Here is a 13,147-nt window from a genome sequence, read left to right as displayed (position 1 = left end):
TGGATTAATTCAATTTACATTAATTCTTATAGGAAAATTAATTTCGGGTTACGACCCATCTCTGGGAACGGATTAAATTCATAAACCGAGGTACCACTGTACTGGATTCCCCACAATATTGTTAGCAACAATATATACATTGTCAAAGACTAACTTATTATATGCAAAATTCCCTTTCCATAATTTATATTAAATTACTTATTCCTGGCCTTAAGTCAATAAAATGTCATTATGAATGTCACCTTTACAAAAGTGCCTCCAAGTAACAAGATATTCCACTATAAGAGAGCATGTGATTACTTTATCCAGAATTTACAGGAGCAAAATTTTCAGGTCATAAACAAATCCTGTTACAAACATAACCACACACTGACCTAAGATATAGTACCTTCTATAATTACAATAAATGTCGTCATATTGAAAGTGTCAGGATAAACACACATTTGCAAATTGTGAACTAAGGCAATTTAGACTAATGAATATAGTACATGTAATATATATAAACTAAACCAATTACTAAGATCATGTTAAAAATAATTCTAAAGTAAATACCAAATGACATGTTTAAACAAATGTCATACTTCATAAGGAAGAAAATATTATGACCATCACATTATTAATACTGTACTGTACGGATACATGAATAAGCCATTAGTCGAGAGAAATGGTTCTAGTGTTGGGGTTATGCATTATCACTTCAATGGGACCATCCAGTTCTTTACCAGAGCATAGCTGATTCACCATGTTTACTATCATTTCCATGCCCTCGGGTGTTTGTACATTTATATTACTTCCTGGTGGAATCTGAATTATAAATTTTCGTTTTTGTCCACTAACAGACGCATTTATGTGAATTTCTGAAGGTGGTTGTGCTGGCTTCTGCACTTGTGCAATAGGTAATAAATCATAATTTGAACCAAGAATTTCATGAATATCATCTGCTTCATCCAAAATTTCTTCATCATCCTCATCTTCATCGTCACCTGCATCAACATTATTCCCAGACATATTTGCACCAGCCTTTGTTTGAAGACTTTCAATTGTATTAGTTGCCTGACTCACTGCAGCTGCAATTACTTTGTTTACTAGATCCTCATCTTGAGAATCTGTATCAGGAACAGTCTGTGTAAAACTTAATGTTCCTTTTGACACCCGAACATCAGTTCCTACTTGAGTCTTTAGCAAGTTGATAGAATTCAAAGATCTTTCATTACTTTTCACTGATACTTCAGATGTATATTGCTCTTCTAACTCTCCTTCCTGATTCTCGATGCTCATATCATCTAAGAGATCATCATCATCATCATAATCTACTGCTTCTTCTTTCTTAACCATTAGTTCTCTCTTTACAATAACATTTTGATCTTCATTCTCAGTAACAGTAATTTCCATAGCTTTATCTTCTTCTCCATCATCCTCCTCCTCATCATCATCATCCTGTGAACCCACGTCCCCATCTTTGCTACTACTATCTTCCTTTGCATTTTTTTCTTTCTGCTCTTCCATTTCTAATTGCTTGAGCTGCTTTGTAGCCAGATCATCATCCACATCTGGGAAGACAGGCACGCTTCCATCAGCAAGAGGATGAATATAACGGATGTGATTTTCATAATACTCTCTCTTGCCAAACTTGAACCCACATGTATCACAAGCATAATATATAGCTCGATCATGATTTTGCAAATGGGCCTTAAGATTTTTTCTATCTGAAAAGTCCCTGGTACATTTTTGGCATTTAAAAGGTTTTTGATTTTTGTGGACTAATCTCTTGTGCCTTTCAACATCACCCTTCCTTGTAAATCTTGCTTCACATTCATCACATGTGTGAGGCTTCTCTCCAGTGTGTGTTTTATAGTGCTGCTTCATTGACGATTCTTTGAGCATCTTGAAGCACATGACACACTCTACATATTTGTCTCCATCGCTGTCAACTCGTTTAAATAGGGTATTTGTTTTCTTTTTCTGTTTAGATTTTTTTGGATCTTCACCAAATTCATGAAGGGCATCTAGGAGTTCTTCTCCAACATCACTTATGCTCTCTGCTGCTTCTGATAAAGCTCTTTGAAGCTGATCTAACTCACTCACATCTTCATCCTCATCATGCTCTTCCACATCCTTGGGCTCTTGCTTCACTTTTACAGGTACAATGGGTTTAGTAGGTTTCCTACCTCTTCTAGATTTTGGGGCTCTATCCATTCCAGGTTCAAATTTCCTCACTACACCTCTGCCTGTGAAAATCATACGTGGTTTGGCATATATGTTCTCCATCTCTGATGTAACCATTCTTGCTCTCTTACTTACTCGAGACTCTACTTTCACAACATCCAAAAGCTTTTTTTCTCGTCCTGTTTTCTCTACTTCCTCTTGATCAGAAAAATACTCTTCAGGTTCTTGTTTTATCTTAAAAGAATCAACAAATGCTATTTCCTCTTTACACTGCTGTTTATACATAGGATCATCTTCCAAAAAATTCTTAAAATTCCGTTTAATTAAAGAAGTTTTGGCATCACTACCACTATCTGCCTTCACATTACACTCAACCTTCTCTCCAATTTCAGACTTCACTGCAATCTCTTTCTCTTCAACTTCTCTTGCACTTTCAACCATCATTTCCTTTGCATGTACTGTTGTATCACAAACTGGTTTTTTTCCCATTTCAATGCTATTGCAATCTGATGTATTTCTAATTCTGCTAACATCACTTTGAATCATAATTTTTTTCATATCCTCAAAGTCTCCATCACTAGAATTGTCAACATTTTCACACCCACTATTGTTTTCTGCAGTTTTGGATGAAGGATGTTCATGTTTTGTATTCTTTAGTGTACCACTTCTTGGCAAATAATTTTTTTTGGGAGACCCCTTCTTCAAAGACACACATTCTTCTTTGCTATTATCAACTTTTACTTTTGTAGTTTTAACTTTAATGCTAACTTTTTTAGCAACAGGCTTGGGCCCTTTTGAAGACTTGGTTAATACTTTTGGGGGACTCTTGGAGGTTAATGCCAATGTCCTTTCTCCAGCATCACATTCTTTACATGAGGGACAATTACAACCGTCAATCTTTCCCTCCCATGTTCCCAACATGTGAAGGACTGATATCTTCTTTCGACGAGTTCCTTCGCGCACAGACATTTTATCAGTACAGTATAGATAAGTTACTGTATAACAAAACTTAAATCTGACTTTTCATTCTTTCCTCAAGCCTTCTTCAAATGTAATTAATCAATTTGAGTATTTTTTCACTTTGTTTTGCTGTTCTATAAATGGCAATCCTAGCGAGGCTATCACAAGTATGAGAAAGCGTCCTTTCCAGCCTGATCAGCACCTATGGGATAAAGAGAGAGTTGATGTTATTTACAAGGAAGTACATGAGAAGATAAACATTCATGCTAAATAATATCAACTCTCTTTTTAAACCAATTTTTGCAAGGTGTCTAGTTTTAACACACACATTCATCTTTACAGTATGTATTTAAGAAAACAGTATATATATTAATCTACAGTGGAACCTCAAATAATGAATTTAATCCATTCTGGCACCGAGCTCGTTATGTGAAATGCTCGTCTTTCAAAACGAATTTCCCCATTTAAAATAATGGAAATCAAATTACTCCATTCTACCACCGAAAAACATAAATATGATATTCGATGTTTTAAATAATGGAGAGCCTACTTTACATACACTGAACAAACCTTTATGACATTTTTCTTCAAATTTGTTCAATTTTTTTTTCATATTTTTTTTAATAGCAAAAGGTTCATTCGGTGTATGCGAGACAGGCTGCTCCATGTTTCTTAAAAAAAAATGAAAAAAAAAAAATGAAAAAAAAAATGAAAAATTTTGAAATGGAATAAGTGTCGAAAATGTTCATTCGGTGTTCGGCAGGTAGGCTGCTCCATGTTTCTTTTAAAAAAAAAGTTGAAGCAATTTGAAAAATGGACAAATGCCATAAAGGTTCATTCAGTGTTTGTTGGGTAGGCTGCTCCATTATGAAAATCTGTGTTTCAAATGTGTTCCATTTGTTTTGTATTTTTAATTTATTTCTCAATAATGGAGCAGCCTACCCGACAAACACTGAACAAACCTATATGGCATTTGTCCGTTTTCAAATTGTTTCAACTTTTTTCTTTATTTTTTTCTTTAAGAAATATGGAGCAGCCTACCTGACAAACACTGAACGAACCTTTTTGACATTTGTTTTTTTTTAAGAATTTAATTTCTTTTTCTACAAAAAAGTCAATGCTTTGCAACTTCACAGCAGTCATCCCTTTACATTCCAGCATCATTAGCATCTTTCAAAAAAAAAAAAATTATTTGCATCGTCGTAGGCATCCGAGAATGAGCGAGAAGCAGCGCGACCCCAACATGTGGTATTATCGTTATTCAAACGAGCGCTCGCCAAACGAGACGAATTGTCGGCGATCGGGGCGCTCGTCACCCGAGGTTCTACTGTATATTATATACGTATGTATATAATGAAACTCCCCATTTTTAGTATGAGAGGCTGTCAAGCCTGTCATTAGCTCTCTAAGATAAGTGATGGTCCAGCCAAGCCTTAGGGAAATGCACCTGGGCTCCAAGACCAACCATGCCTACTGCATGACATGACCAGTCTGACTCACTCTACAAAGCAATAAGTACTTGGGGATCAGTAATTACCCAAAAGCAAGGGATTTAATTTTTTTTTAACACTTTTGGCCATTTGTGACTGATATTGCATCTATAAATAACTTTATGGATGTCATTTAAATGTCATGTCCGGCGGTGACACATTTTGCGTCCAAAATTAAAATGTTAACACTTTGGCGTACCCCGCCCGCCACCCCTCAACTGTGCGATTTGGGTCCCAGGGTGTCACGGGAGCGCGCATAAATTCTGAAAAGTGTATACTCTCTTCAACTTTGTCACCTTAATTCTCGTCCTACGAGATTAAATTTGGTATTGTGTTCGCAATAGAATTCTTTACAGCACTAAATGCATATAAACTCCAAAAGCCCAGCTAATTACTCGCAGCAAACAGAGAAAGTGCGAACGAGTTACCCAGGAGCGTGCAAACGTGATAAAATGTTTTCACTATTTTCACTCTGGTCACCTCAATTTTCGTCCTAGGTCTTTCATTTTGGTCTCAATGGGTTCGCAATAGAATTCTCTAGAGGAACATTAGCATATAAAATAAAAAACCTGGTCACGCTCCAACCGCTGACGAGTTGAAGACGGGCCACGCGTTAGCCGCGAGTGAGCGCTCAGACGCCTTCCAGCTACACTCCCAATTCCCGCCCTTTTCAAGCCTTTCTTTCGCAATTTTGCTTCCTGGAAGGGCCTTGTTCATGATCACTATCCATCGTGGAGTAAGTGTAGATAGTTTCTAAAGCCGCAGTAAGAAATATAGCCACGGAAAATAGCCAAAATGTTCACACGTTTGAGATGCAAGGGGAGGCGACATTGGTCACAACAGTGGAGCGAAAACAATGGGCCCACGGCGTGTGCCAAGCCGCCTGAGGGCCACGAGGCTCAACAAAGAAAATGGGAAGACATCGGCGCGCATTTTAAAACCAGTCCCCAAAAAATCGGATAAAAACTTGATTTTTGCCGATTATTTAAAGTGGATGACGCAATGCTGCGTCATCCCCGGCATTACCGACAGTAAACTGATGACGCAATGCTGCATCATGCCCGGGCGAAAGTGTTAAAATTCCATTTCTTCCCCGCTCATTATGGGGCTAGTTTTAAAACGAGTGCCTTTAGACTGTGAATAATTTGATACCAGAATGAACGACGCAGCATGAAAATTGCGGTGAGAAAACTGAACAGAGCATACACATTTTAGTATTGGAGTGTGGATGGGTGCTCGCTCACTGGTAACACTCGACCGATTTTCGAGTTTGCTGCGGGTGGCACATCGGGCTTTTTTACCTTATATGCATATATCCCTTTAGAGAATTCTATTGTGAACAATATGATGCTAAAATGAACGATGTAACACATAAATTGACAAAAGAAAACTGAAAAAGAGTATGCATATATTAGTGCAGATGTTGTGGGTATGCGGATAGGTGCTCACTCGCGGGTAACGCTAAGCCGATTTTCGGGTTTGCTGTGGGCGGCACGTCGGGCTTCTTGACCTTGTATGCCTATATATCTCTTTAGAGAATTCTATTGCGAACAATTTGGTATCAAAATGAACGATGTAACACAAAAATTGACACGAGTAAAAGAAGAGTTTGCACATTTTAACGTGGGTGCGCGCTCACGGGAAACGCTAGGGCCACCTTGAAAAGGGCTGGGGCGCATAAGCCAGACAGCTCAAAGTGTTAACCATACAGCTAAAAAGAGTAAGGTTCTCTTTTTCTCGATATATTATAATAAAAGAAAACATGCCAATTTCAAAATATATTTTGACCCTATGGAGAAGGGGGATGGGAAGCTGAAAAGGTGTAGCAGCCAAGTTATAAAAAAAGAACTACAGCCAGAGCTGGCAACACAGAGAAAGAAGCCCCCCTGCAAACAGCACCCCAAGACCAAGAACTCCCTTGCAAGAACAGCCAGGACCACCATTCCTGGAAAATAAAGCAAAGGTACATAAAGGAGCCATAATCCACAGGGCCTCCTGGAACACAAAAAACATTGGGTAATTTAAAGAGGGTGGTCAAAGCAAATGGCAACTACAAAAAGGCAGAGGACAACTGCCAGTGCCATAGGACACAGGTCTTCCACAGTCCACCACAACGGCAGAGGCATCTAGAAGCCCACCAGAGCGGGAAGAGGACATTCATTAAGAAACCACTGAATCAAGTACAGAAACTCCCAGGAATGCCATAACAACCTAACCAAGGACGTGAATCAGAGAGAAACAAAGGAAACCAGCCATTTAGAACATCAAGCACCAGGGAGATATCTTGGCTGACCAAACCCTGAAGGCCAAATGTAAATACCTGGTAGAGAAAGGCATAGACAGTGATAAACAAGAACAATCACTTACACATAACAAGCACAACTGCACAAGAAACTAGTTACACTCCCATCAACAGGTTTCATAGTGGAGAACAGGTCATGTGCACTACCAGGAAGTATAGTGGGAAGAGGAGTCCACTCATAGAGAAGGAATCTTTAAATTTAGATTTAGTGTTAAATCTTTAGATTTAGTGTTAACTAACAGGGAAACACAAATTAATGACATCGAAATAGGGAGTGAGCTAGGGAACAGTGATCACAAAGAAATCAGATTTAGCATAGAATGGAATAGACCTGTAGGAGGAAATTCTGTTAAAGTGCCAGATTTTCGAAAAGCTGATTTTAATAGCCTAAGAAATTTTTTGGGTCAAATTGATTGGAAAGTCTTGGGTATGGGGTGTGGGCCGGTCTTGGAGCGAGACATAAACCCAGCGATAGGTGACATAAATGGGGATTTCGATGTGGATTCAATATATAACTTATTTAAGAATATTCTAAACAAAGCACAGGAACGTAGTATACCATACAAATTGAATAGATCAAATACTAATGACCCAAAGTGGATAACAAAGAATTTGAAGAACCTTATAGGTAAAAAGAGAGCTTGGTACAAAAGGATTAAAAATGGGGAGGTCACTTTAGAACAGGAATTCGTACAACTGGTTAGAAATGTTAAAAAAGAGATAAGGAAAGCAAAAAGAAACTATGAAGTTCGCATAGCAGGGCAGGCAAAGACAAATCCTAAAGGGTTTTTTCAGTTATATCGTACTAAGACTAGGGAAAGGATAGGTCCATTAAAAACTAAGACAGGTCAAATAACAGATAGTGATGAAGAGATGAGTAGTATTTTTAATAAATATTTTGTATCTGTATTTACTAAAGAGGAACTTAACAATATGCCTTCAGCCGAACAAGTCTATGTGGGTGGGGACGAGGACAGGTTGACGAGTTTAGCAGTTACCAGGGAGGATGTTCTTAAACAAATAGTAAAACTCAAACCAAACAAATCCCCAGGGCCGGATGAAGTGTTTGCCAGGGTGCTTAAAGAATGCAAAGAGGAGCTTTCCGAGCCACTGTCTACCATATTTAATAAATCAATAGAGTCAGGCAGAGTGCCAGAGTTTTGGAAAGTTGCTAATGTGATACCAGTTTTTAAGAAAGGAGATAGATCACTTGCATCTAACTATCGACCAATTAGCCTAACGTCTATTGTAGGAAAGTTACTCGAATCTATACAGTAATAGCAAATAAAATTCGTCTTCATCTTGAAAAACATAAATTAATAATTGAGTCGCAACATGGTTTTATAAATGGCCGTTCATGTTTAACAAATTTGTTATCTTTTTATTCTAGCATAGTTGAGGCAGTTGATAGTGGTAAGGATTGTGATGTTGTGTACCTTGACTTTAGCAAAGCTTTTGATAGTGCCACATGAAAGACTGATTAAAAAGATAGAGTCTCATGGTATTGGGGGTGCTATATTAAGCTGGATTAGGGCATGGCTATACCAAAGGAAACAGAGTTAGTATAAATGGAGTCAAGTCAGTGTGGGAAAATGTTGTAAGTGGAGTGCCTCAAGGCTCTGTCCTGGAACCTCTGTTGTTTATAATATATATAAATGATTTAGATTCAGGTTTGAGTAGCAACATTTGCAAATTTGCCGATGATACGAAAATCGATAGGGAAATTAATTCGGAGGAGGACTCACTATCACTTCAAGTTGATCTAGATAGGGTTTTGAAATGGTCAAAAGATTGGCAGATGCAGTTTAATGCTGATAAATGTAAAGTTCTGAGGTTAGGTAATGATGATAGAGTTACAAGATACGAGCTAGATGGTGTTGAGATTGCGAAGTCGGATTGCGAAAGGGATCTGGGAGTTATGATTAGTAAGAATTTAAAACAAAAGGATCAATGCATAAATGTTCGTAATAAGGCAAATCGGACACTTGGATTTATTAATCGCAGCGTTAGTAACAAGACACCTGGTGTGGTTCTCAAGCTATATCTTGCTCTAGTTTGGCCCCATTTAGATTATGCAGTTCAGTTTTGGTCGCCATATTATAGAATGGATATAAATTCACTTGAACGTGTCCAGCGTAGAATGACTAAGTTAATTCCCCAAATTAGAAATCTTTCATATGAAGAAAGATTAACAAAGCTTAAGTTGCATTCACTGGAAAGGCGAAGAGTTAGGGGTGACATGATAGAGGTTTACAAGTGGGTGAATGGACATAACAAAGGGGATATTAATAGGGTATTAAAAGTATCAACACAAGACAGAACACGAAACAATGGGTATAAATTGGATAAGTTTAGATTTAGAAAAGACTTGGGTAAATACTGGTTCAGTAACAGGGTTGTTGATTTGTGGAACCAATTGCCGCGTAACATTGTGGAGGTGGGGTCCCTTGATTGTTTCAAGCGTGGGTTGGACATGTATATGAGTGGGATTGGGTGGTTATAAATAGGAGCTGCCTCGTGTGGGCCAATAGGCCTTCTGCAGTTGCCTTTGTTCTTATGTTCTTATGAATCTGAACCCCCAAAATGGCTATCTTTGGTGGGGAGGGAAAACAAACCCACTACGAGGGAAGGTAAATCTGTACAATAGTCAAAGCAAAAATCTAAGGCACACACAATGTGGGAAACATAAAATACAATCATGAAGGAGAATGGAAACAATAAAAAGGTAGTGGTCCCCTGGCAGGACTAATGTTCCTGGGAGAGCCAATACCACTTGGCTTAAGTGTGAAGTGGAGGATGGACCCTGCCAGAGATTTTGTGCTCCCAGTGCATTGAATAAAAGAGCGAGTGAGGGAACAGGCTGGTTGAAGCCTCTGATCACCTAAGCTGCCATCAAGGCAAACAGTGTTTACCCCATGGCAATAAGTGTTTCCCTCGTTACTTCTGAGCACCTAATTTTCTTCAAGCATTTACTTGTGTTGTTTTGCACATGCTTTCTGGTGAGTTTTTCTTTATTTTGGGTTGATCTCTGATCCCCTAAGCTTCCTTCACATTGTGGAGAGAACCAGACTATGGTTCTGGCTCAGTATCTGGTCAATGTTCCTAATACCAGTTGGGCTTGTTTTGCCCTATGCTGGGTTTTCCGGACACTGCTTCTCATCTTCGGATTTATAGTTGCCACCTCTCTTCATCCCTAATATTATGCTTTCCTTCTTCTAAGTGGCTCGATAGTTTTAGGGAGCCACCAGGGGCTTCCCCAGAAAACCAGCATTGAATGTAATGAAATGCTTCTGGTAGAAGCTTCTTTTTTCTGGTAGAATCCCAATAGCTCCTCTCTTGCCCCTACCAGATATGTTGGTTTGTGGTCTATCAGCTCCAGACTCAATCATAGTTGGGCAGAAGCTGGGAGATTCCAGGATGCTATCTGGTGGTAGCTTTGCTCACTACAGTAGGGTGTTCGAGCTTAGTTTCGAGTGAACCTATTGGATTCAATTTAATAATTTGGGGCGACAGGTGGCTTTTTTGGCACTTTGTTTAGATGTTCATTGTATTTGTTTGCATTGCTTAATTTACTTTTCTGGATGCTTTCTCAGTGTGGGTAATCATAATAATCCCCAACTCTCTCTGCGTCTGTAAGATGGCCAGATTTCAGCTCTGGTCTCCAGAGGGTCAACAGGAACCCTATTGCTGATGAGACTCGGTATTGGAAGCCATCTAAGTGAGACAACTTCAGAGATGAACTGGAGGCTTTTCTGGAAAGCATATCTCACCCAGAAAATGGCGTTTCATTACATTCAACGCTGATTTTTTGCCAGACTTCCCCGCCCTATTGCTGCCAAAATATGCCACCTATGATTTTTTTTTATGATTTTTTCCATCATCAGGGAACACAAATGAACACTTTTATAAAGACAAAATAATTTTTTTAATTTTTTTTTTTTGCGCCTGTGGGTGTTGAAGGCCAAATAGCCCAGAACAGCTTAGGGGTTAAGCCCATAGCAGCATAAAGATTAATAGCATACGAGAAACAAATATCTACTGATACAGTATTCCAAGAGTACAACATGACCAAAGCAACGGCAAACAAATAAAGGAACTTAAATTGTGGAATGACCTCCTAAATACTGTACAGTAAAATGTTGTACTTCTCCGAACCAATTTAAATAAAGAACAAAGAAATGCCTATTTATCATGTAACAAAATTCACTCATTTCTCCCCCTTACAAAAAAAAAGTGTGTGTTTACTGTTATTGTGTTGTGTTATTATATACTATATCTGTACTGTTACTATGCTGTAGATACCTCTAGAGCTACAGAATCTATAATGAAGTCTATGAGAAGATACACACGAGTCATTATGAGGATTCGAACCTATGTGTTGGGTATTCCCAGACCCACACTCTAAATGACTACACTACAACATGATCAAAAGAATTGCAACCTTGGGGTACTACTTGGGTCTTGACTATGATGTTGCATAGTCATTTAGAGCATGTGTCTGCTAATACCCAGCGAATAGGTTCGCTGGGCATTACTGGGTTCGAATGGCCTAAGACTATGCCATTCATCCATAAGTATCACTTTAGCAAATTATATATATTGTAGTTTACTTTTAAATTCTCATAGAGCATTAATAGTTACCCCCAATTAATTTAAAATCTACATTCACTAAATCATTTAAAGTTATGCCCCCAAAATTATATGTAATTAATGTATTTATAAAATAAAATTTGTGACTACTAAATAACCACTGTAATATGTTCTTTTGTATATTTAATAAAATATAATTACCCTGTACTGTAAAATCCCAGGTGAATGGAATTCCCTGTACTGTATTATCTTCATTATTAATTAGATTGTGCATATACAGGACAGTACTAAATAAAAAGCTTCCTCTGTTATACTTTTCACTATACAGTATTACTGCAAATTCAAATCATGAAATAATTACTGTACCTAATACCATTAAATTGCTATCACAGGCACTAACTCACAAAAGAAAATAGAACAGCTATGCTTTATGGCTCTGAACCTCTTGTGGCCAGATTCAAATTTTAAGTCTCCTTTCTAAGATGTAGTTGGAAAAAATTCCTCCACATTTCTAAGGCAAACTCCAAGTCTGACAACATCATTCTTAATTATTCATTACCCTTCCAGAATTATAGATATATTAGTTACTCACAACAATGTAACTAGGAGCAGGAAGTAGACAACATGGATGGACTGAACTGCATCATATGCAACAAATACCCCAATGCACCGGAAGAACTTGCTGATGAGTAGCAACCACACATACCTAAAATGTGAAATAATCATGATATTTAGTTAATAAATTGCTATCATTATAAGCAAGATTTTCTAAAAAATAAAGAGGAGGATGAGAAGAATACTCTACACAATGTGATTCAGATTTAAACGATTTCTAAAGTAATAAATTAAGTGGGGGTCCACGATAAACCAAAAACGTTGTCACTTTCATTTTCGTACATGTGAATAGGGTTATTTGTATTCAGTCAGGCTATTGCAAGATATTCTCTACATACTGGCGAAGAATTCTTAGGCGAAGAATTAAAGGACAGGAGAGGGGTGTACCAGTGGATGAACAGACATAACAAAGGAGATATTAATAGGATATCAAAAGTATCAACACAAGACAGAAGGTGGCTTTGCAGTCAGGGAAGGGTGCCATGTATATTGGGAGATGCCAAGACCACGCCGACGCAGAGAGGTACACCTCCAGGAGCCTGTTCCAGCAGAGCCAACTGAAGGGGTTGGCGTTGACCATCGACAGGTAAGGCTGTCAGCCAGGACATTGGACTAGCAAGGGGAATGAACAAACCACTGAAACCCCTACAACGTGTACAATCAAGGGGACCTAGCGGAGGGCCACTAAAACAATGTAAGTGGTCCTATAGCCACACAAGGCAGACCCCCACCAGGCAAAGAAAAAACAAACAACGTTGAATGTAACGAAACGCCATTTTCTGGGTGCAACCCGGAGGCTCCCCAGAGCTATACCGGGTTGATGTGTATATATTGGACAGTTGAAACAATCGAAGGAGTTCTAAGCTTACCGGGGACCAGAGCCAGAACCTGGTCCCCTCAAGAGAGGCACGAGAAGCAATGGCGTAAAGACACCCCTGCGTAATTGGAAGCAATCTGTCTGCCATCTACCAGGTCAGGCACCCAGAAAGGTAGGAATTTCAAAACAAACTACTGCTGACCAAAA

At 38.5% G+C, this 13,147-nt stretch overlaps 1 protein-coding gene across 6 annotated transcripts in view; it reads right to left on the bottom strand.

The window, feature by feature from the left end:
- LOC123744880 (proton-coupled zinc antiporter SLC30A5) overlaps positions 1-13,147 on the bottom strand; it is a 170,506-nt gene that overhangs the window by 145,912 nt on the left and 11,447 nt on the right. For 3 of the 6 annotated variants that reach the window (XM_045725121.2, XM_045725126.2, XM_045725115.2), the window contains exon 3: positions 12,101-12,214. In XM_045725121.2, coding sequence (XP_045581077.1) covers positions 12,101-12,214 — 114 coding nt within the window. Of the gene's footprint in view, positions 3,329-12,100; positions 12,215-13,147 lie in introns of all 6 variants that reach the window. The other 3 variants (XM_069321941.1, XM_069321940.1, XM_045725105.2) reach the window with 2 other exon arrangements.

The sequence above is a fragment of the Procambarus clarkii genome, chromosome 10 (assembly GCF_040958095.1).
Source record: "Procambarus clarkii isolate CNS0578487 chromosome 10, FALCON_Pclarkii_2.0, whole genome shotgun sequence".
In the NCBI taxonomy this organism is placed as follows: Eukaryota; Metazoa; Arthropoda; class Malacostraca; order Decapoda; family Cambaridae; genus Procambarus; species Procambarus clarkii.
This window is presented reverse-complemented; position numbering and strand designations above follow the sequence as displayed.